This window comes from Falco cherrug, chromosome 6 (genome assembly GCF_023634085.1).
Source record: "Falco cherrug isolate bFalChe1 chromosome 6, bFalChe1.pri, whole genome shotgun sequence".
NCBI lineage: Eukaryota > Metazoa > Chordata > Aves > Falconiformes > Falconidae > Falco > Falco cherrug.
Genome location: NC_073702.1, coordinates 84,418,797 through 84,445,245, shown reverse-complemented (window position 1 = coordinate 84,445,245; position 26,449 = coordinate 84,418,797). Strand labels below are relative to the sequence as shown.

Genomic DNA, 26,449 nt, shown 5'->3' with positions numbered 1-26,449 from the left:
GTTAAGCAAAAGACCTATGTAGGGCAACGTCAAACTAAATAAGGTCATAAATGGAGGAATGTAGAAAATAAAATAGTAGCGATTCAAAAGTTGTTGCCTAACTTCTACTAGCAGCATTTTGGTAAGGTATACTGTTGATTCTCCCCCATACTTCTTTGTTTGCTTCTTTGTTCATGCACGAGAATTCTCAGGCTAATTTATATTTACCCACTTTACATACACAGGAATATAAACAGGCTGTATACAGGTTATAAAACATACAGACATGGACAGAAAGAGAAGTAGAAATAGACAGTTATCAGCAGACCACCTGTGTGACAGTGGCAAGCACTTGAAAAGAAAGAAGAAATTCATCATTAAATAACAGTAGAAGAGTTTTACAATCAGTACTCAGAGACATAAAGAAAAGATTAATAAGGAAACTTCTTGTAAGGACCAAGAATGATAATTCACAAACAAACAAAAACCATAAACAACCAAACACAAGTGTATCAAAGTCATATCAAAGGAAGGGCTACCAGAATAGCTTTATGCTACCATGCAAATAAACTGCAGTTTGAATCTGCCTGCTGAGTGTATAAGGTGAAATAAAAGGATTTCTAGGTCACTAGAGAAAGGAAAGAGGATAAAATGCATTCGGCATACATCTATCTAGAGGGAAGACACTACTAAAACTCACAAGCTGCTCCAGAGAGAGACCAATGCTATCTTGAAAGTTGAGGGGAAGCACAAATACAACATTTTAAAAACCATCTCACAGAACACTTGTTAGCATATAGTCGTATCGGCTCTGGTCTGTAACCCCAAAAGCCAGCTGCAAACACTACCCTGTCATATGCTGTCATGTGCAAACAGCATTACTCAGAATTTGTGCGCTTTAAAGAAAATGGGCATCCCATTTAGATATCCAGCTACAAATAAAATCCTGCTTGCACTGAGGTTCTCTGAAAGACCTGCCTAGTAGCAAATACTTTTGCTCGTAACTTACAACACTATCAAGACAGTTGTAAAGTGAAAGCACCACTATCTACACAACTCTACAACTTACCTTTTACTGTGGAGCTGAATTCTTGTCCAGTAAAGAGGCTTCATTGGCCGAGAAGGCTCTATCACATGTTTCCTGCTCCCCTTCTCCTGATTCATCCCCATTGCAAATAAACCAGATGGTAAGGGAGGAGGAAGAAACCCACAGCCCTGTGGGACTGCTGGGTAGGTGCTGCCTTGGGCTGGTGCTGGAAGGGGTGGTGCTTCTCCAGGCAAAGGTGGTGGGGCTGGAGTTGGCATCCCCAACCCAGGCAAAGGAGGAGGTGGTGGAGGGACACCTGCACCAGGCAAAGGTGGTGGAGGAGGTGGAGGGGGGACACCTGCACCAGGCAAGGGTGGTGGAGGAGGTGGAGGGGGGACACCTGCACCAGGCAAGGGTGGTGGAGGAGGTGGAGGGGGGACACCTGCACCAGGCAAGGGTGGTGGAGGAGGTGGAGGGGGGACACCTGCACCAGGCAAGGGTGGTGGAGGAGGTGGAGGGGGGACACCTGCACCAGGCAAAGGCGGTGGAGGGGGAGGTGGGGGAGGGGGAGGGGGGACACCTGCACCAGGCAAAGGTGGTGGAGGGGGGGGCACGATACCCCCTCCTGGCAGAAGCGGTTGAGGTGGTTGCAGTCCTGCTCCCGGCAGAGGTGGTGCTGGAGATGGGGGTGGCATTCCCAGGCCAGGCAAAGGAGGAGGTGGGGGAGGGACACTGGCCCCAGGTAAAGGTGGTGGTGGTGGTGGAGGGGGAGGTGGGATGCCCCAACTGGGCAGAAGGGGTGGGACTCCTGCTTCAGGCAAAGGTGGTGGTAGAGGTGGCAGTGGGGCTCCAGCACATAGGAGAGGAGAGGCTGGAGGCAGCATCGGTGTCTCCCCACTTGGCAGAGGTGGAGCAGGGGGTGGTGGTGGCATCATGATGCCTGGCAAGGAGTGGTCCAGGTGTGGCACTGCTGAGCCAGCAGAAGGAGGGAGTCCTGAGCCAGGCGGGGGTGGTGGAGGTGCTACTCCTGCCATGGCCATGGGAGTGGCAAGGGAAGGGCCCTGTGCTCCAGACAGGGGAGCAGCTGGTTCAGTGGCTGGCAGTGATGGGGGAATGCTACATGTGGGCTCCGGGGGCAAAGAAGGGGGATGTTCACTAGAAGTCACATCTACAGTACTTAGAGGCTGGTGGGAAGCTGGCATTTCAGTCTCTCCTTCAAATGCAAGGGACAAATTAACTTTGGGTCCTGGAAGAGGTGACTGCTGCGTACTCTGCACTGATTGGCTTGCATCCAGTGGCACTGAGATTAGCTTCGGTGACAGAATTAAGGATATTTCAGAACAAAACGTGGGTTGTAGTTCTAGAGCTGGCAATTTCTGAGTTGGCCCTTCACTTTTGCCCCCTTCTAAATGCGGTGGTGGGGGTGGCTGTGGCAGTGCATTGGCTGAAGGCATTGTGTGTGTTAAATAATCCTCCGTTGGTGATGTTTGTACAGCTCTTGCTTGTGACACAGTCCTGGGTGCTGTCTCTTCTTCATTCGTTTGAAGAGTCACACTGCTGAGTTCCCTGCAGACTGTGTGCGTGTGCTTATTTTCCTGCTCCCTCCCAGCAGTCTGTACCTCTGCACCAGGGAACTGCTTCTCTAGTTCTGCAATTTTGGTCCTCAGATCCTCAATAGTTTGTTCAAGTTGTTGGATGACACTGGCACGCTCCTCAGATTTCACCTTCAAATCATCCTTTGAAAGAAAATAAATAATAAGCACGAAGCAGTTAACATTCTTCACTATATAAAAATTTTGAATTTAGATCAAGAGTATTGGTATTCCAGAGGTTGAGAAATAAGCCAGTTATGACAAGCTGTTAAAAAGAGAGGTATCAGTTTAGCTAGCTGCATCTTACAGTGGAAGAACATAGCTTAGGAAAATAACTTGCTTCAGTATGAAACTACCTTCATCAGTACGAGTATGTTTTAGACTGCGATTATATGTGACAAAACCAAATAGCAGCAGCAGCTCCTCCCTCCCTCCACAGATCTGGACCAAGGAAACAACCAACCACTGAACGCAAGTACTGCAAGCGTTTGTGTACACATGGATATGCAGGCATGGCGGTGGGAAGGGCACTGCATTATTTCTGTTAACTGAAAATATATTTAGCGTTTCTTCAAAGGGATTTGAAACATCTTCAAACAGACTCAACATACTACTGACAGCTGGGTTTCAATATACACCTTAATGATACAATACGGATTAGGAATGTGGAATATAACAAATGTTAATTTCGCGAAAACAGTTAATCTCCAAACAGAGTAATTATGCCTTTCTCCATCCAGCATGCTCGGGAAGGAAAAGACGACAAAACTAAGGGAGAATGTTCCTCCCACCCAGAATTTGTAGCTCCTCTGCCAAGGGACAGACTGTGAGCAACATTCAAAAAGCTTCCTGTCTGGGATGGTTACTCCGCATTTGACAGTTTCCACATTATTTAGATCTTTCTCTGAAGCATCTGATCCTGCTGTAGACTGAGTAGAAGAATCGTTAACTTTAAATGGCACAGTAATTCCTACATTTTAAAATAAATGCCAGTAACAAACTGTACTAAATTTAATGGATGTGTGCTTTTATCAAAAAGTACTAAAAGAAGCAACCTAGTCCAGAAATAGCCATTTGTGCTTATTCAGGAAAGTTAAACAGAGATAGAACAGACATGACTTGACAACACAAAATATTTTAATAAAGAACTTATTACTTTCTAGCTTCATGCATTTATTTTTAGTACTCTTTTTTTTCCTCTTTAAATTTGGAGTATTGGTCAGCACTTCAAGCATTTAATTAAAATTAAGTTTGTCATCCAACAGGTTTCTCAAGTGCTTACAGCAAAACAGTTATTTAGTGCCTTTTTGTTCCCTTTTATAAGATCATAAGTTTCATGGATGAGGCTGTAGGCTTACTTCATAGGAAATCTTTCAAACATTCAGATTTTATAGGTCTTGTAAAGAAGCCTACAAATAAACATACAATACCTGATATACTAATTGCCTTGATTTGTTTCAGGAAGGTGATGTTTTAAATCTCATCCTTTGACACATGAAACATTTAAAAGTCATTTTTCTTTCTGGAAAATGAAGTTGTAACTTCCAGCTGGGGACTACTAATAGAATATATGTTCATTAATACATAAAAAATTGTTTCTGCACAGAATCGATTTTCAAACATAAAATTTCAGGTTTGTGTTTATCTTAGAGTTTCCCAGCTGTCCCAAAGCAATCCCAGAAATAAAACAGTAACTATTACATTTAAACCAAATAGCTTGATTTTGAAGCACCTTTATAAAAAACTTACAATCCTCTACACTGTTTGAAATTTCTAGAATAGTGGTTTGAACCAGAAGTTATGGATAAAACTAGGTCTCCTTACCAAATTTAAAAACAAATGTGAAACAGAGAAAGGAACAAAGAAAAAGTTCTTCAATGAATAAAGAAGGAATGAACATAGCAGACATATTAACAGTGTTATAACAAGGAAAAAAGGAGGAAAAGGACATTTCCATTAAACTACTCATGGTGCTTCAATATACTATTTCCTTTAATAACCCAATACTTTGTACTAGCAACAGTTTTGCTGAAGAACTTCATTATAAAGAAGAAGGAGACAATTCTTTATTTCCTCTGCCCTTATCCCCCTACCAGTCACCTGCAAATACAATAAGGCCTGTCAATTCTTCAAAAGGCAACATTATCAAAGGAAATGTGTTCTGAGGATTAATAAAGGCCACACACCAGTTTCCAGTTATTTGAGAACAAATCCAGTTTCCCCAGACTGTAACTCTCCTAAGCTCCCATTTTACACTGTAAGAACACTCCACTAAGGGTTTTATGACAGATACAGCTTCCCCATTCTATCTGATTTGGAAAATTCATTGACAAACTGAAGTCAACAGGATTAGACACAATATTAAATGGTTCTGAAGAGATTTGCCTTAATGATGGCTGATCTCAGAACAGTTCATTGTTTTAAAAAACTCATTTACTCAGGAGATTGGATTAAACTTTTCCCACGAAAAAGATGCAATCCTCGAATCCTGAAATTCTACCTGAAGTACAAACACAGGGAAAAAAAAAAAAAGAATTCACTGTTTTACAAGAGCATTTACCCTGCAGACCATAACATTTCTTTCAAAAGAAGTATTTTTTAGAGTTTTAAAAAAATGGGCAATCAAGTGAGATGATTGAGCAATTCAGACAAGAAACAAAAACGTATTGATGAATTAAAGGGAATTTTTACCCCATGCCCTAAGAAACGTTTTTTTTTTTTTGCTGTCCTTGACAATCAATCAACAACATATCCAGGTTTTCACAGAAACAGCATATTACGAACAAACAAGACTTGGTGTGAATGAAGAGGTATTTATCCAGTGGAAATTACATACTTTAAATTTACTTGGTTAAAAAAAAAACAAAACAATCAACATGCCAAAACAAAGCCCTCAAATATTTACATGTTTCAGTAATTATTTTCGATAAATAGAGGTATTTTTAGTTTTGACTTTTATGATGCCCTCAAGCTAGTTTAATTAGATTTCTGCCTTTCCCCTAACAAGAAGTTTAAAGTTTTCCTCTAGATCAGAAAGGACTGCATCAACCAAACATGAGCCACAGTATGTTTCTACTATCCTCAACAAGGAAGGAAATCTAAAATATATATGACCAATCAGAAATGAAAATTGGGCAGTTTTCTCAGAAGAATAAGCAAAGGAAGACTTATTTTTTCATGCACGTAAAAGATGCTCTAAAGCTGTTGACAAGAACCAGAAGACCCAGGTAAAAAACCCACATATAATGAAAAGAAGTTTCATTTCTAATCCAGAGGACAATTCCACAGCAGAAACCTACAGGGTTTAAAAGAGATATGAGGGAACTCTGTCTTGCCTAGAGTTCTTACCCAGGACCCAGGTACTGTGGAACAGTCTTCTTTCTGTAAAGAAAGAAAGAAAGGTGGAAGCTTCAGCCTTGCTTTATCCAGGTGACTTGAGTGTTTCTCAAACAGGTTGTACATGTTCCATGCGCAATTAGTTGGATGCTCAGCCTGGGACTGCTGGCCTGACTGTGCTTGTGTTGCACCGATAGGCTTGTGTGTGTACAGTAGCCACCTGATCAGGGAATACTGGCTTTACTGGGTATAGGTTGTGCACTTGGACCTGCATGTGTACCAAAAGCCTGTACATTACATCCAGTTCATTCCAATCTTGTCATGTTTTCCACATGTGCACATCAGATGTCCAGCACAAAGCTGATCTGTATAGATAGAACATGCCCAGGATCTTTAAGCATGTAAAAGCTCAGACTGCAGCTGCCTTCACTACGGAGTCTGACATCCTAGCTTCTCAGATGAGTGAATGAAACATACAGATCCTTCTATAATTAAATTTCCAGGCAGAAAAAAACCACACACAAGTGAAAATTAGCCCTCATCTCTATGTGTGTCTCTACGTCTATATCGTATATTTCTCTATGTCCAATGATTTCAACTTGCATTCACTGATACACTTTATGAACAGCCAAAATGTGTCTTTTTCTTCTGAAACTAGAATGGCAGCTCTTAAAAGTAATTCTGGACTATTTGAAAAATAATGACATATTGTTTAGTTTTAGAAGTTACTAACTTATACTATTACAAGACCACAAGTTGCATCAGCAGTTTGATAATTTTCAGTAATTTGTCACTTAGTGTAATGAAATTTCCTCTTTGGATGGAATTAATATTTAGATGATAGGATTATACTTCTTGGTTGTTTTTTTTTCCAAAACCTTTACCTTTTAGTTTACATCAAAATTCATGAATCAGTCTATGCTGCTACACGACAGCAAGCATGCACAGGGAATAGAAGCATACAGGTGAAGAGGATTAAGATGGTAAAATAAGATCCCTTCAGGTCTTCCAGCGAGTCAAAACTTGGTGGTACCAGTTACTCAGAAGGATGCTCTTTCCAACTGCTCTGTTAATAAATACCCCTTTCCTAAACAAAGTGAAAAATTTAAACACACACACACTCACCGAATGGCAAAAAGTAGCGCCACAGTAAGAATTTAATTCAGTCAGAGAAATGTGATCTCTATTCATGTTTCTCTCCTAAAGCTGTCTCATTTTCAAAGCTACTTCTTGCAACTGCAGGGCAATGTTAAGAAAAGTAGACAGAACATTCTAACAGGCATTTTTAGTGCTACAGCAATTGTCAAATGAGAAGTACCAATGGACACTTGATTTACATTCAAACAAAATAGCATCTGTCTAATGAATTTTCACATTTCACTTAATCCTCAAAGCCCATTGCAGCATCTTAGTTTGACACCAGTAGAAGTTGAGTCAAAAGCTGGCAAACTTGCCCATAGCATCAGGGACAGCTGCTGAAGAAGAATTAGTATTAGATACTAATTTCTTCCTCAGAGGAGGAGATTAAATTTTTTTGTGAACCTTTTAGTATACTAAGGTGCACACATGGGGACAAAGGATATACATGTTCACAATAGTCCACGTTTCTTCCTACAACCACAAGGAAACACGATGCACAGCTCCCCAAGATAGCATTGAACAAACAGGCCCTGAGATAGAAATGGTGTAGTGCACTGCGCTGTCAAAAGTGATAAACTGTCTGGTGAACGTGAGCTAACTTCCCACTCGGTGATGCATTGCAACACATGGATTACACCAGCACTGTGCTGGCATCGGGACTATTCTTAAACTAAAGGGCTAGGACATGCCTAATCAACAAAGAAGTTTTCTCATAACCTATCATGGGTAACAAAAAAAAACCCAACCAAAACCAAAATACAAACAAACAAAACCACAAAGCATTACATGCAGAAATAGGCAATTGTTGCAGTTCAAATGAGCAAAGATAGGATCAGCAGGGAGCACAGACCTTTGAAGAAAGATGCATGCATTATCAATACCAACTTGTACAAGCTGGAAATCACAATAAAACAGTTTTTCAGATTCTGTTTCTTGAAGCTTCTCTTTCTAAGAGTTTGAATTCCTTATCCCTGGGCCAAGTGCATTTTAAAGGATAAGATCCCAGTTTTTACAGTTCTCAGTAAATAGTAAAAAACAGAAGAATCAAAACCCAACTTGAGATACATCAAAGACAGAAAGAGTATTCTCACTGTAAGCTGTAAGAGTCGTAACTAAGCTGAAATATAACCTTAGGTTACCCCCAAGTTCTGCTACAATAGGAATTCCAAAATAATTTTTGTAGACTACAGACTAGACAAGATAAAATAAAATCTCACAGAACCACTGACCACCCTAGGAGCTACGCAGCAGTCAAGTATAATTACCGTCGTCTTACATAATATTACTTTTAGCCTGTTTTACAGGCTAATTACAAATAGCCTTTTTCAGTCTGATTGCCCAGAAAGTTTTAGGCCTGCTTTACTTTAAAAGTACCAAAGAAATCAACTAAAATCCAACACCCCTGGCCTCAAATCTTGAGGGTTTCTTTCCTAGCATACATGAAATATCATTATTAGAAAAGCATGAAACTATACAGCAGTAAACAAGAAATATTTCAAATAAGGCTTACCCCTCCACATAGCTTCATTTAGCCCAGAAACAGGTTTAACTGTTCTGTCACTCAGCCAGTGTAAAACAAGTATGTAAATGAGTCTGAGCATAAAAAACCTGGGAAATAAAAAAAAACAAACCCACAAACAAAACAAAAAAAAACCCCCACAACCTTGAACTTGGTTAATTTTCATATAACCTTTTGCCTATTTCTGCTGTCTTTTTAGGTGTTCTACTGTCGATCACATAGAGACTGCTGGAGTAGAATTAGCTCCGCTTGGGTCTTTCAGCAGATGAAGAGATAACTAAAACCTAGGCCCCTACACCAGTAATCCAATAGGTACCTTAAGAGTCACAGATTTCCTTAAAAGTTGGGATAGAAACTGTTTTGGATTTATTTTCTGCTCAATATTTAGACTTTATTGAAATGACTGTCATGTGATGAATCACTTCCTTTCTTCTATTGCTTGCGTTTGTCCTAAAGTATTATGACTCGAAAAGGTCTGGGTGATTTTCCTGTGAACCCAGGCCAAGGCAACCATCCATGTCAGTCTGTTAAAACACAAAATACAACCTGGCATACCTTGAACATTAGTACACCGCCATACTAGAGAAAGGAGTTGAACTGTTTCACACCAGACATTTTTGTGATTTTCAGTTCAACTGGAGATTGACTGGCAGCCTGGGAAGTAGTCACTGTGTAAACTACCTCATCTATCATTAGTTGTGTGTTCCTTACAGGGAGAAACTGTACTAGTTTTCATGCTAGAAATAACAGTTGCCAAACTATTGCCCAAAATGTGAACATTAATAATCTAAATTTGAATGATTAAGAACACCTTTAACGTCCAGTACAAGGAATCAAGAAAGCTATGATTTTCCAGGTGAACTTTGCCACATTCTGATAAGCAATTGTCCCGAGTATGATATTTCTACACATTTGCCCTTTTTATCCAAGAGTTCAGCCAGACCGCAAAATGGGAGGTTCACATGTTGCTTTTGTTTCAGGCTTCCAGCAGGGAATAAGCAGCAAAAAATATCCGCAGTAAGAATAAATCTTTGTAGAAAGGGATGAATAGTCTTCACTACCCTGAAATACGAGCCCGCTCCTCATGACAGAAAAAGTTTGGGGAAAGGAATCAGACCCTTCACAACTGCATCCACAAATATGCTGAAGGCAGGAGGCTGGAGGTCAGTCAGCTTCCCTAACTCTTTGAAAGTGTGAAGGCTATATTAAAAAGCAAAGCTGTGCCATTTTGGGTGAAAAAGCATTAAATAAAATCAATCACAAACAAATCATCAAGTATGAGCTTTATATTTTAAGAAGCTAAGTAAAAACATTTTAGTATCAAGGACATTAGAAAAACATATTTTTTCTCTTCAGGAAAAGTAGAATATTGAAAACAAAGAAAGTAATTAAACGTTCAAGAATATAAAGCCAATTTTAATCAATAGTTTTGAACTTATTATTTAAAGAACAAATAAAAAGAAAAATATGTATTAAAAGTACAGAAAAGAAAAAAATTGATCTTACTGTTTTAACTTATACCAACCTAAAATGCACAGCCTAATGATAACTATCTTTTGATCTGACTATAAGTAGAAGTTATACCAGTTAGTCTGTTTTGTATCCAAAGAGTAGAAATTCTTCCCAACTTAAAAGTAAAGCTGTCATTTAGATATAGCAATATACCATGGTTACGGTCGGTTTTTCTTTCAATTTTTTTTTAAATAATTTTAAATATTTCTAAATTCTAGAAATATGCATTTTTACTAAGAAAAGCATTTCATATCTCTATTCTGTGCATAGGGTCCTGTGGATATTCTCAGGATCGACACCACTGTAAGGTAACACTTGATCTTTAATGCTGAGAGAAACAGGTTATCCTAATGCTGAGAACATGGCTCACTTTTGAGTGGATGGCGTGTCTCAGATAGTTAAGCCAACTTGGCAAATGAGATCAGTCTGTCCTGCTAGGAACGTCACAAGAAATAATTTTCTTTCAATGACCAGATATTTTTTGGAGACACATTTTATGGAACATGCATCTGTGTGTGTATGTACACATATGCACATACATGCATGCGAACTTATACACACACACTTTGTCTTGTTGCTTTCTTGTACTTAATAAGATTTCTTCATCTGTTCTCTTCAATTTCTGTGGAGTTCTTTTAAGAAAACTTTGGAAGGTTGGTAAATACTACACTACCTAAAATATTCTGTGTAATCCAAAAACAGTATCGTACCACTGAATATAAAAAAAACTCTTTCTTTTCACTTCTCTCCAAAAGGTAAGAGGAATTTCATACGTAACTAACCAAACTTTCAACTTTCAATTAAAACCAAAATTTGTGAGAAGAGGACTTTCAGGATTTTCATCTGAAATAGGATTTTCATTTTTTAAAATTAATTAAAGAAAATAAATTGTATTTTAACAATTAATATGTACAGCTCTACTAAACATTTTACTTTGACCAGGAATGCATAAGAGTGAACACTAACTAAATGTAGCTATTTTCATGAGTAAAAAGAGCGAAGAGTAAAGGAGAAAAATAGAAAACAACTTAAAACTGTATTTTGAACAAGTGTATACCTATCACACATTTCTATTCACTGCTCCCACAGAGAAGTAACAGTGCTTTGCTAGAATTTTACGAGAAGTTTGTTCTAAAAGGCAAGAGAAGAAACATAATAGTACTCAGAATCACACTCACGCAGACAGAAAAGAGGTAATTCTTTGTCTCCAAACCCTATCCCATACAATGGGAACTCTCATCTCTTGAGAAAGAAGGAGAAAATGTCTCACATTATATCCAAGGATTTTAAGTACCACCAAGTAATTTTGGTTAAAATAAGTGAGTTTGCCAGTTTTACTCTCTTTTCTCCTTGTTTTCCCCTCAATGACAGAAGAAAGGGGATGTTTATAAAACCTCTTTACCTTCCATTGACTAGAATATGCAGGCACACTGTTTAGACATTATTGTTGCCTGAACCCTAAGGTTGGTGCTAGTTTTCAAAGAAGTTGTATTTAAAATGACAAAAAAGTCTGTCTGGTTTGTCTAAGTATAAAGAGCAGTCAAAATGGAAAATGTGGAATGCCCATTCTGATTACAAGACACAAAATTTACATTATGCCCTGTCATATTCTCATAGGAGTCTGTGGTATAGAAGTGAAACTAGATGAATCACTCGAACTTGACCAGCAGTTTCTGAAGAATTGTAATCAATGCCTAAAAGTACACAGTATTTGAACACACAGGAAATATATGTGCTTTTAGAGCACACATTTTCATCTCCTTAAGCTGTTATCAAAACAACACATCATAAATGTAGTGAGACTTAGCACTTTACCACTGACTAGACAAAGCAGTAAGCACATATTAGCACTGCCACATACCCCTCCTCAGAGATGAGCAAAGAGTCCCGAGAAAATCAACTAAACATCTAAGCTAGACTTGCTTGGAGGAGGATGGTGGTAGGGAAAGGATTAAACAGCATAACTTCCTAATGTGTATTCATCCATGAATTATTCTATGATTTTTATATTATTTCAGAGCTATCGTGTCACTTACCAAACCGGAAAAACAGAATAAAGAGCCTTTCAAATTGAAATGAACATATAAGTAAAACTTCATCTTGACATTAAGAACAAGAATACAAATCAGAACAAAGCAAATTTTAGCCTCACCATGGCCAGGGAGGAAGAGTGAAAAAATGTGCTATTGCCAGTCCACTGAAAATTATACCAATGTATTGTTCCTTTTAAAGAAGCAAGCACTGCCTTCAAGCAAAACAATGGAAGTCAATCCAAGTATTGTGAAGTCTGGATATAATACAGAATACTAACATTTGTTCTGAGAATTAACTGCTTTTATTTTTCTGCCCCACAGGCTTGACATACTATACTCCTTTATTTATTTTTATTTAAATATGGAGCCTGGGATTTATATTCTATGTATGTCAATTACTTGCTTAAAATGATGTTCAATGCACTTTTATCCTCCCTTTTTAAAAATTTTTCCCTCATCAGAACTAAACGGAAAAGATCCAGGATTATGGCTGAAGAAATGAGTTTCATATCCAACAGAAAACTGACCTCTTCATTTAAACGATGGTAATTCAGGAGTAAACCACTTAAATTATCACTACAAAGACATTCATCCAGAAGTCTTGTAGACCAGATAAAATGTGTTTCCTTCACTGGTTTAAAAAAAAAAAAAAACCACAACAAAAAACAAACAAACAAACCAAAAAAACCTAAACTTAACAGTGATGGAACAGAAGTTTCTAAACATTTGATCTTTCAAGATGACTGTTAGTACTTTTAGGACATGGCTTTATTACCTTTGAGAGACCAAGAGACGCTGTGATTACTATACCTTGGTGAGATTAAACACAGTAAGTGTGCATACCTTTTTACAGGCTAACTTATTAACCACCAGAAAGCTACCATTTTCTGACTAAAAATAAATAAAATAAAAGACAAAAAAAATAATATTCTCACTCACTGTAGGGTATCTGCAGGACCTCCTGAAAATGACTTGTAAGTGCCTTGCACAGCCCATTCAAAAATACTTAGCTGCCATCTAGTGGCTGAGTAGGCCGACTTCTTTATGGTGTCTTCCAGGCTCTAATTAACCACTTCTTCCTTCATTTCTAATTTTTCAGCTTGTGTTCTCATCCTTCGTTCAGAGCCTAAGAAATGCTTTCTTAGAAGGAGTTTCAGCAAGAGTATCCGAGGACAGTGCTTGAATCACAAAGTTCAGCTAGTAGTCATATAGGGAGAAGAACTAATCTCTCTTTAAACTGTATTGAGGCCTCAACTCAGACTGCCTCACTTCATTATTTTTTTTTTTAAAGTAATTCATTGATCAGCTAGTTTTAGAACATGAAAAATCTATTAGTTCTTATTAGGCTTTCTAAAAAGAAACCAAAAAGAAATCTGAAAAATGCAGCACATTTAAACTGAAAAGTAAGTTCTAATATTAAGACTCAAAACCAGATCTCCATTACTACAATTTGAAAATTCTGCATAAAAACTGTATCTCATGAACATGAGCATAAAAGACAGAGTATACCCGATCTGCAATCGTTATGTCCTGGTGTGAAGTTCAAACAAAGGTTAGATTCCCCTTTACTGCCTGAACAAAGTGTTCGGCACTTCAGCAGTGCCTCTGACCCCAGCAGTAAAGCCTCCTGCCAGGGTTCTATCATCTTTTGCTTCACACAGACTTTGTTTCCTTTCTGTGCATTTTTGATAAAGCATAATTTGTTCTCAAGGCTAACAAGAAAAAACTACCTGCCTACATATGCTTCCTGATATTCACCCACTTTAAGCTACCATATCCCAATTCTAACATTACACGTTGGACATACAGTTAGAACCTAAGTCCCTGACCATGACATATTGCAAACCTGACTATTTTTTGCAAGATAAGAACAAAACTGTTTTACAGCTCTGATTTTTTTTTTAGCTTTTTGTTTTCTGAGAATGGACTGTGCTGGCATGATGTTGCAGGAAGTTGACATTGATACAGTTCTCCTTAAAACAAAATATCCAATTCTATTTGTCAGGACAGAGGACAGAGACCATCAGTTAGCTATAGCATTTACTTTGAGAAATACAATTGGTACAGCCTTCACTATCATTTGATTCATAGCAAAAAATTCCAAAAAAGTTTGCTTCTATCATGCTCCTTTCTTTCCTCAGTGAGACAACTGAGTATACTAGATCCTTGTGAATACGTCAAACATTTTTGTTGGGTTTTTTTAACCCAAATGTGTACCTTCCTCCCCAGCCCCTGCTGAAACCTAAGACTTTAGCTATGATACTTTTGTAGGAAAAGAACTGGTTTAGAAGATCTGTTCATTGCCTTCTGAAGCCTTCTCCTCCCCCTTACAAAAAGTAATCTGGCAAGTTGCGAATGGACAGGAGTGACACACATTCCCAGGTCACTGGATCCTTCTAAATTAATATCTCAAGAAAGAAAACGTAAAATGAATCAGTGTAGAAAGAGTCACAGCCACAGAATGGTTGGGGAGCTCATAAAGTAAGTTCCCAGTTTTTCTCCAATTTCTGCTGAATACAACTGTTAAACAGTCTCATCTACAGTTTGTCTCTACCCTGATGAAAGCTATGTAATACCAAAATAAAGCGGCTTTTAGAAACTTCCCATTTGTATTTTTTCTTTTTGTATGTGTAGTAGAATAATGTCATCATTTCAGACAAATCTTACATTTACCTTCCTTATCTTACCTTCACCTGTAAAGAATCTTCTTTATGACATTTCATTTAAGAGAGAGTTTTGAGCAGCATGCATATTTCTGAGACAAAATCTAGCTGTGACATTTTATAATAATGAGAAGTAAATCCCACCCCCCCCAATATTTGATATTTTCTAAATAGACTGATCATGTATTTTTCTTAAGAGATTTCACAACCTTTTTTCTTGTATTACTAAGTGTCAAAATTGGAACATTTCAAGTATCACTAAGTTATTACCCTAGGGAGTTATAACAATTTGTAGTTAAAGACTAGAGTAAGGAAAAAGGTCCCTGCTAGTTAGCAATACTCTAAAGAGACACACCAATGTTTTCATACGCTTACAGTATTTTTCAAAGGAAAGTATATTCAACGTGGGAAAATGTGTCCTGTGATTTAAGATTTTAAGGCTGGCATTGTTTCCCTATAATACTGTTGGAAAGTGCACCAATAGATAAAGCAGTAGAAATCTGTCTTCAGTGCCTGAGAACTGCCAAAATTTTATCTGGTTGTTGCTACCAGTTAAAGTACATGGTGTTCCAAGAAGTTGTATAATTTTGGTTGAGGGTTTATTTGTTAGTTTAAATGGGGTGAACCAAACCAAAGTGAACAAATGAGCCAGAAACATTACAGGTATAAGAATTTTTTGATGTCAAGCTGTTCCACTGTAAATATAGTTTAAATATTCAGTGTAAACTATCTCATAACCAAACTGCTGGAAATTGGAATAGTCTGGCAAAAGCTCATCTCCTGAGACAGTATGAGGGAGACCAGCCATTACCTTATGGCATGAAGAAGAATACATTACATCCGGACTCTGACTTTCAAATAAACGTAATGAGCGCTTTCTTTTTAAATTTCTATGATACTCAGAATAGACACTTATCACAAATGATCAAAAAAAGAAGAAATTTAAGAAATTTGAAATATTTTTATAATAAAGCATAAGAGAACAATAAATTTACGTGACTTTGAAACAATGTTACGTTTCTGTTCTGTGATGTCCCGCTACTAACCCAAGCCTATTTTTTCTTTAAATCATTTTACAATTCTAAGATGCTTTTTGTTTTCCTTTTTGCTTTCTGGTGAGACTCTGTTTTTACCTGCCATATAGCAAAATCAAGCAAACCTGAAAACAAAGTTAAAACAGCAAAATTTGCAAAGGTGACACAAAAGATTGGGGGTGTGAAACAGTAAGGAAATTGGCTTTTGCACAGAAATATCTAAACATCAGGTTTGAAGCTGGAGTTTCTAAACTGGGACATTCAATTTTTCTTTTCTTCCTTCACTAAATGAGTTAGGCCTAACAAAGCTGTGTCTGTTTGCACTGGGAAGACTAAGCAGACATTGTTGCTCCTCTGGCAATTCAAAATGGGGACTTTCAACGACTGCCAATTTTTCTTATTTTTTCTCTGCTTACCAATTCCTCCACTAAAAACAGGCACACCCCAATGCCCTTGTTATTTTAATTGTAATTTTTAATAATTAGTTATTTTGGACTCAAAAGAACAGTCTTAGAAACTTTAGGAAATTATGCTGCAAAATATGCAGGTAAATGTCTAACATTGTAAAGGTAATTTTATATAAAAGGGATTTTATATAAAAAAGACCCTTCCAGCGGCAAGAAAGTATAGAATCGAGGCTCTGTCTGTGTTACTAATGCTTTTAATTTAGAATTATTCTGAAACTTTTAGTTAACACTTTATCCTAAGTGATAAATTATCAGCATCATGTTGCATTAGCCTTTTTTCTATGTCAATATTGACCAGCTCCAATTATTTTAATAACATGTGGAAAATATCTTTTCCCAGGGAAAGGAGAGGGAAGAAGCCTGTAAGTAGACTTAGTTGATCAGTTTCAAATTTTACACTAGGGCTCTCTTCCTTTGTCACGTATCAAAAGAAAAGAGAAAAATCACCTACTTGGCTAACTCCAGGCAGTGCTTGCTTTTCTCAGAAAGAAAAACTATGGACAAGCTAGACAAAGAACAAAGGAGACTAGATCTCTACTAGAAACTTTTCATAGTATTTCAGCACTTTAAACAAGTTCAAATTACACCAAGAATGATCTGAGTGCAACGGAGGATTTATCTACAAAAATTACGAAAAAAGTTAGCGTGCCCATTCTACTTTCGAGACGTTTTAACAGATTGATATAATATACTCAACTGTTTGGGACTGTACAGAAACATTTTGAACACATTAAAACATTTTATCCACATAGAGTTCCTCAAATTAAATAACTTCCACTCTCATTTTCAAAAGAAACCAGAAGTATGATGACCTAATACAGCATGCATTCAAAACAGTTATTTCTGCTCTTCATTGATCAATAATAGTACAGAAATAAGGAAATTCACATGACTTCATCCCTCTTGCTCAATGCTGATCTTTTATGGAGATCTCTAACACCACCAACAAATGCAATTCAGTAACTGGACCACATAAAAGGATACTTTTAAAAATAATAAAAAACACCAACTTGAAGTAAAAGTTATTTGTTCCAGCCATCAAACAGTGTTCTAGTGCTGTTGGTTAAACTTCATTCTCTTAGCAAAATAATCAGGTGTTGTTTTTTTTTTTTTAGGTAAAGTACCTAAGCATTCATGAACCTATTCCCATTAATTATAGTTCCAATAAAATAGGTCTTTTATATAAGTTTTTTCTTGTAATGAATTAAAATCCTAAACTAATTAAATATGCTTCTTACATGCAATATCTTTCTGGAAGTATAGGAAAAAGTTCTTTTTCACAAGAAATACTGCAAAGCATGGCTACTGAAACTTGGGTGACCAAATTATAAAAATAACATGGGACAAATGCATTTTAGTTTAAACTTAAAGCATTGCAATGTAGAATAATTCTGTGATGTTATTTTAATTAACGGGGTTTAGTTTTTAAACGTTGCTAATTATGGAGGTTGAAGAATTTAGGTAACTGACTAGAACTCCTTTAATGTTGTTTGGCAAGACAAAAGCCACTAGGGTAACATGAGCATGGTAGGGCAACTAGGCATAGTTGCCTCAATTGAACCTGGATTAAATTTGCAAGTCTAATGATGAGGCACACATTTCACTAGGCATTCCTTATTTTCTCCCTCAAAAGCAAATCACTCATCATTTTCACAAATGTTACTCAAAAACCCCACAAAAACCAAACACCACAAAGAAAAAAAAATAATAATCAAGAGGAGCTGGCCACTCCTTGATCCAAACCAAGATCTAAGGAAGCCAGAACTTTGCCTTCCTCTTCATGACTTCCAGAACAATTGAACAGTTTTATTCACTAGGAAGGTAAGTCTGATGCTTGTCATCAGAGAGTTTTCACAGGAAATAGGACAGTCTTTTGAGGAAACAAAATGTGAAGTTCCTTGACTCATTCAAACTGCACCACATTTAATGAAGAATATAAAGTGAAGAGTGATGTGTAAAAAAAATAAAATACACTGTGTTTATGTTGAACAAGTCCAACCCAGACCAAATCTTCACTATCCCAGTATTACATTGTCTCCTTTTGAAGTCCAGCATAGCACCCTAAATCTGTTCACCTACTACTACTGCTATAAGCTTTCAGTGGAGAAGCCGAAAAGAATCTCTGCTACTATTACTGACATGAACTTTTGTAGATTAGCTAAAACAACCAAATCTTCTATTACTATTCCTTTAGTAACACCATCAGAGCTCCAGAACCAAGTCTTAACTTACTTCTGAGTGAAATGAACAATAACATTTTACAAGAATCATCTTAGACAGGCAGAAACCTTCAGTCTCTGCACGTGGATACACTATGGAGCATATAAGTATCTTGAAATAAAAATTGAGAAACAAATGCACAATTCCAAACGTTTTTGTTTAGAACATTCAGTACACAAAACTATTGCAAAAATGTCTGAAGTACTGCTTTTCTGGTCTTTTTACAAAATTATAGATAAAACACTTCTATTAGAATCTTACCTGTGCCTGCTGAACATCTTCTGTGCATTGTTTCTCTGTTTCTAGGACAGTAGATTTCAACTCTAAAAAGAAGATACAGATTTTTAAAAACTTATATAAAAATAATCCATTGATCCTTCAAAATGCACATTAATAATTTCATGAGAAAGGGTAAAGTTTAAAAGAAAACAAATGTTAACTGTCCCATGTTCCAAATTATCCATCTAAAATTAACCTAACAGGTTATATGCACAAAATAAAGTCAGCCTGATCTTAATTTGGAATATGTGTATTTTGACTCAACATTAAATACTGTCATCTGAAACTTGAAAGGAATCTATTTTGATTGTCAAAACTTCTGATTCAAAGAAAAACAGTTACTTATGACTCTATTTTACATCTTCCACAGGAGGTCAAGGGGAAGATTCTCATGTTTGTTCATCCCATCCAACCTAATTAAGAAGTATTTCTGTCTTTAACACCTGGGGGTTGTGTCTGTTCACAAAAGGCCAAAAGAACCTGGGAGCAGAATGATGACTGTTGGCAGCTATGTTATCTTTTTCATATCCTCCACTGGCCCTCCTTTGCCCTGCCATCAAAATTTGAAGTCTCCATGATGAGGTAGATAATGATACAGTTCTAAACTCACACTTTAAAAGTGTGCTTGAATGGAAGCGGTCTTAGTATTGCAAATACATTTTGAGAAATCTCAGTTTCATCCTAGCTTTATTATTCACTGTCTACATCATCTCAGTCTTACAAAGGGATAGTTTGGGACAATACACTGATTGTGCAAGTGTACAGTCAGAGCTTCCCACAACTGGGAACATTCAAACTGAGGACACAAAACTAATTCTTCACCTTTGTACTGAATTCCACACACTCTTTTTTGGGCAAAGAGCCAGCATTAATTTAGCTCTTGAAATTTTGACCGTGCTGAAAAAATGAAATAAAAGTAGTTCATTCTAGTGTATCTTCTTTATTTTTTTTCCACTTTGGAATAACTAATGAGAATCCTAATGAATATATAAGCATTCCTTCACTTAGTTACTGTCTTGGGGGGCGGGGGGGATATTCGTGCCAGAATGATGGTTTTAAATGGAACTACTTATCTCCAACTATCACTGTAACAGTGAAAAATAAAATAGCAGTGAGACTAAGAACTTTTATCTGTGCATTTTACTTGGAAAATGAGAATCAAAACATAAGATACCACACACATGCCCCAAACTAGATTCACTTTCTTGTTTTAAAACCTGGATAACAATTATTATATCTACTATAATACTAGTCTTTGATCTCTCTGTTTTCATAAAAACATTGCAATTTAAACCAAATCTAAGCACAAAAGAAATTACATTAAAAGCTTGATTGTGCTAATATTTATTTTAGTAAGAGACAGTTACTGTACATTCCCACGTTGTTTCTACAATGCTGTATTTTGATGAGCTGCTGGATAAAAGTAGCAGCAGATTTTGTGCTGGAAATGGCACAAGCATGTAACAACCCAACACACATTCAGGGCCCTCAAGCCTTCCAGTAAGCCACTGCAGAGAATAACAGAGACTTCATTTATTTATGGAAGAGAGAGAATCTTGTAGTTGTCGTCCAGAAACTCTGGATTCATAATTCCTAGACATTTGGCCTCCTCACAGCATTCTGACAATCCCGGCAGTTGGGAGGCCAGACATAAATTGCCAGTTGCAGTTAAGCTGCAAGGCTACCCCTTAAATTTAACAATCTTCAAACTTTTAAAATTTAATTTAATTTTTTAAGTATTTACTAAAACAGCATTTCAAGTCTTGTCTGTCAGAATTGTTCCTAGTCATAAAAAGCGGGATGAGGATAGGTTGTTGTTAACAGTAAATAACTCATCATCTCTCACTAACAAATTTTTAGTATGGATGAATCAAGCCTTGTTGCTGGCTTTTAGGTAAGTCCATTTACTGAAGAAAATTCAGGATGCTACTGACGAATTGGGCACTTACTCCTCATCGCAACCAAAAGAACCCCACCAAAACCAGTGAAATATTATATTCTAGGAAAAGTTATTAATGTCTATTCTGAAGGAAGGGAAGAGTATTAACACTTTTAAACGAAGCAATTGTGAGATACTTCTTATTCAAATTATCTGGAAGAAATAATTTTTTGGCTAACCCTACCTCAACTGATTTGCAAAACCAGGAAAACTTCACTAGTATTTGGGCATCTCCCCAGGGCTTATATACATGATTTTAGATTTCTGTATGGTTGAGAGAAACTTTAAGATGTTTGAATATTCTAGTACTAGACAAGACACGTACACACACAACTTAGAATGTATCCTGTTATGCAAACTGTCATAAACTACCTCCCTTACTCAAAAGTTGTTAAAAAAAAATAGGAACAGGCTGCTCTAAGTATTTGTTAATATTAAGCAATTTGACAAAATTGTCTAGCTTATTTTTACCTCAGCAGGCTTTGTTCTAAAAAGGGTTCTAAATATAAGCTGAGTTCAGGGTGATAAAAGCAGATTTCCTTAAGGTTAGTTTGCCAAAATTCACCAAATAGACTGTATTTGCAGCAAACAGGGTTTTATCTTTGTTAAGCAAAAGTGAAAACCCAAAAGCAACCACCACTGCAACAAAAAATAGTTTAGGAAAGGAAAGGAAAAAAGCGCCATATGACAAATGAAACCTTCCTCTTAACCCAAATAATTCCCACCCCACCCCCGTTGTTCATAAAACAAAGGAAATAAATATCTGGACAAGCTTGGTTTTGTTGAAGAGACTAACATCCATTTCAGGTTGTAAACCCACAGAGAGATTTAGTGTTTCATTTTGCAGAAGTTGTATAATCTTTTGAGTCTCCGCCCAGGCGGTTAGGACCAGTCCCGTGGGAGACAGGAGAATGCCTGCCTACTTGCCTTTTCCTGTATGTTAAGTAAAATAATGTCATCAGCAAAACACTAAAATTATTGAATTTCAAGTACCCTGGTTGTGTTTAGATTCAGGCAATGTGCTGGGGTGTGGTAGAGTTAAATACCATTAAAATGTGACAGGAACAGATTTTGGGTATTCGGATGGAAAATTAGTGGCATACACTCTGATCTTATTGGTGCTATTGACTCATTTTGTCTAAAACCTTTTCTGAATCCAGAACTGAAAGATGTTTTTTGGCATAAGTATATGTTGACTTGAACCCAAAGTCATATTAGGTGTTTCCAAACTTTAGTTTTTTTAATATATAGCCAACTAAAAAATCCCCAAGAACACAAAAAAACCAACCACCAAAAAAATCAAAACTAATTTAAAAAAACCAAAACAACCAACCTGAACACAAAAAGCCCAAAATCCCCTGACAAGTTTAACAGCCCTTTCTTCATACCCACCAGTGCTCTACATGACACAGAGCACACAGTAAAACTATTTAATATGTACTATATTAAACAGATGATTAATTAATTTGCTAATTTAGGAACAGATTACCTAAGACCTCGCAGAATTTCCTCTTGCCTTACTTAAAACTTGAAGTCCTAGTAGTGTCCTCAAACTAACATGTGTATAATAAAAATAAACTACATAAAAATATCCTGCTACTTTCTTCCTGGATCAACAATTTTGTCTAAAATGGATGTTTTAGTTTGTAAACCATTGTCTCTGGTATTATTGTATCTGATTAATCCATATGGCCAAAATTATATATAATGCAAAAAAAAATAAAATAAAAAATGCAGCTACTCCGCACACAATAATTTCAGCCCTTTCAAAAATGCTTGCCTCCTACACCTTACAAAAGGGGCATATACATAAAATAATTTAGTTAGAAATTTTAGGGAAGATATTTATATTACAGGCTTCACATGAGACATCACTCACCTCCAGGTTCTTCCACATGGCAAGCATGCAAATAATGAAACCAAAAGTTAAATTATTTATCTACCTGAATTTTATGCAGAACAATTACAGGTTTTTCTTTTCCCTCCATGCCCTACACTGTAAATTCACACCAAAACCCAAGTGTCAGCACCTCAATTTTTTGAGAACTTTTTATGTTCCATTTAGAAATAGTCACAATACACAATTTTACATTTTACTTCTAATTCTATTTTCTTAACTTTTTTGCAGTTTTTGAGAGGGCAGTGGCTGAGATAAGCAACAGACAAGTACTGTACACACTATATCCATGCAGTGGGTATAATATTAAATAGAAAAACATAGGATGGAAATAAATCATGTATTAAATGAATGCATTTAAAAATAGTTAGTATTATCCTCTTGGTAGTAATACTCTTCCAAATTGGTAAAAATACTAAAAATCTTTACATTTCAAAATATTTTATGTGATCAATATTCGTCTAAATTACACAGCAACAAAATTGATGGCCTCTACCGGGCTAAAACTTTAAAGTAAAATAATAAGATATTCACCTATTTGTCTTTCCAGTGCAGAGTATGTTCATAAATACTCTGATCGCACAACCATTAGCTAAGCTTCCACGTTGAGAAACACAACCTGTCCTCTCAAGGCACACGGCAATGAATTCTACTACCACATATAACAGCACTTTCATTAAATACAGCATAAAAGAGCAGATTGTTGGTCAAAAACTGGACTAGCCCAACAGTGCAGCACTGCTGCATTCCATACCCTGAATTGCATCAGTGAGATGGATGCAGAAATGTTTCCTTGACCTCTAATAGAGCTGCTTTGGTAAAAGCCACAACATAAACAGAATAATATAGCAGTACTGAATTTTTGTTGGCATTACTTCTTTTGCTTGTGAATACTGGAATAAGTGATACCAGTAAAAGTGAACTGTTGCCATGACAAACGGTGTCCATGCAGAGAATACTTTGCTCATATTCCAGGGGAAGTGGTAGAGAAGTCCCAAAGAGAAGCAAATCTGAAATTAACTCCACCCAAAGCCTACAATCAATATAAAGAGACCTCTTGAAATAATGACTTAATTCTTCAAATCTGAGAAATGCAATAAAATGGTTGGTAGGAAATGGAAAATTTGAGAACACCCAGTGGCTCTCTGTGTAGGTCATGGGGATGAATGTATCCTAAAAGCATTGAGAGCGATTAAATGCTAACGCAAAGCTAAGCCTCCATGTGGTATTTGCCCATCAACACTACTAACAGAGAACAGGGTTGAAATTCTCTTCTAAATGTCTTTGTCAGCTACAGAAACCTTTTTTTTTTTTTTTTTGCTTTGTTTTGATTCTCAGCTTCAACAAAGCTTTTAATGAGTATGCAGATTTCAGAAATTTGGCTGCTAACGTCACAAATGTTAACATAAACCGACTTTGTGAACAAGACCTCAATTCAGTTTTCAGATGCACTTTTCCTACCTCTCTGTCAGCAAGGGACTGATGACTCCACAAAGGAATATGTTACACCACTCTAATAAAAATAAGAAAAACTTCAGAAGCCCACTAGTGGTATACTGAAAGTTAAGAAGGGAAAAGCACCATGGCTTTGAATGTATGTAAACTGGAGAAGAACAGAGGTTACAACACCTGATAAAATCCATTTGTTAACAGCCAAGATGGGCACCTGGCATCTGCTGACTAAAAGGCATGCCTTTTTGCTGAATATTTTTTATTAGATTAATACTAGCTAAAATTATTTCTGATGCTAATCCAAGATCTTAAAAGCCTGGTATTTGTTGGAAATTAAGATATTAAGTTTATATCCTGGATTCTAAAAGACAGTAACTCTACCCCATGCCATACATTATCTCGTATGTGTCCAAGAACTATACCTTCTTCTGTAATGTTGAGCTTTTGTTCTTCATCTGGAGGTTTGGGTGGCGGCCACGCAGATGGAATTCTCCTTGGAAAGCTTCCTTCAATGTAATCTGATGAATGTGTGGGTTGGCTAACTGCAGCCCAAGTATAAAGCTGGTCTTGCTGTGGTTATTTAAAAAAAAAAAATAATAAAAAAAGAAAAAAGTTGAGAAGTTCATATAGAAAGATAAACTCAAAATATCAAAGCTTTTGTTTCCAACACAAATAGTTCAATATCCACCCATATATCAAGGCACACTTGTTTTTATGCTCTTCATCTTCTGACAAAGACTGAACATAAATCTATATAAAAACAATTTAATATTTCAGTTTTGTAATTACTTCTATTAACAATAGAAAATATAATCTTTTAGTTTTCTACTGCACAATGAAATGCTAGAATTTAGTTCAGAACTTTTTTTGAGTATGAAGAACTCTTTGCCACTTCTTTCCTTAGAGAGATAACAGGTTCTGTCCATCATGACCATACTTTACACATGGCTAGTTCATAGGTTAGAGAAAAATATTTCAGTTCACAGTCTATTTAATCTTTTTACACCAAATACACAAGCAAAAAAAAAAAAAAAAAAAGCAGCAGCATTATTTCAGCATAAATTAAAACTGAGGCATTTACTCTTTGCGAACATGTTTTTGTCATTTACATTTCCATATTCATAGAAAGGCAGCTAAAAAATGGGTTTGATTTTAGAATAAAATAAAATAAAAAGCCCAACAACAACAACAAAAACAAAAGCAACCCACAAAAAAAATCCCTAAACAAAAAAAACCCAAAAACCAAACAGCTAAAAGTATTCTCAATCCTCTGGGCTCAAATCATATTATATCCTTATTACTTAATTTTGAGTTTGATTCACTTATTAAAAGTAGGAGGCATCCAGACTGTCTGATGAAAACTAGGGCAAACTTGTGCTTTAAGCCAATAGAAAGATTTTAGATGAGCACAATACAAGTAGTTATACTTGTGACTCCCAGTATGCGTCAACATGCACATCTTGTGATTAAGTCTTTATAATACTGTAAACTGTATAGAGATCATTCACAGCAACTGCATGAGTATCCTAATAAATAATCTAGAGATACGCAAAATATTGTAATATGTAACTGGGAAAAAAAATAAAATCACAGGATGAAAATATAGTCATATCACACAGTAATATCTTCTTACAAAGCCTGTGTTCATAACACTTCATTCACACTATTCATAGTCTGAGTAAAACATTGGTAGCATATATTTGTCCTGAATATTTCATTTTAAATACAAACCTTTTTTTATTATTTTTTATTTTTATTTTATACAGATACTAAATATTGAAGAGACATGCAGGGGGAAGAACAAACTAATTTAAGAGTTTTTTTAGGATAATTGTTATTCCATGTGACTAAGCTTCTACTTGCCTAAAAATAAGTTGTGATAAGACCAATGATATTCTATTCAGAAAAACTTATTTAGAACAAACAAATGCTGATTATAAAGTAAAAATTCTTGGTTTACAGGGGGTGTCTCAAACAGTAAGGGTCAAAGGAAGCTCCTTAGATCTCTCCAGCATGAAAAATATAGCAAAAATCCAGCCAGATACACAAACCTTAGATAAAGGTTAGAATAAATGGATAAAAAGCTTAATACAAATTGACATCAGGTTCTTTACATAGCCCTGAGCTCTATGTTCCTTGAAAAGCCTACCCTTTTCCCATTACTATGCTGCTGCATTTGAACATCCAAAGAGGCTTGATTAATGCAGTTCTTTCAGGAACTTACTACTTTCCTCTAATTCCAGCGTTGTAGAGGCTATGTATTTCTGGGTTTCAGCCTAATTTCCAGTACTGTGGGAGTAAAAAGGAGAGGAGTCATAATACCTGTGCATACTGTGTAAAGAAAAAGAAAAGCTGCTGGA

The 26,449-nt window shown here is 36.5% G+C and overlaps 1 protein-coding gene across 1 annotated transcript in view; it reads right to left on the bottom strand.

Moving 5' to 3' along the window:
* The window catches only part of FMN2 (formin 2), a 161,034-nt gene that overhangs the window by 105,168 nt on the left and 29,417 nt on the right, over positions 1–26,449 (bottom strand). The window contains exons 3-5 of the mRNA XM_055714844.1: positions 24,512–24,659; positions 18,784–18,845; positions 1,049–2,742 (exon numbers count right to left, since the gene is read on the bottom strand). Of these exons, the coding sequence (XP_055570819.1) occupies positions 1,049–2,742; positions 18,784–18,845; positions 24,512–24,659 (1,904 nt within the window). The remainder of the gene's footprint in view (positions 1–1,048; positions 2,743–18,783; positions 18,846–24,511; positions 24,660–26,449) is intronic.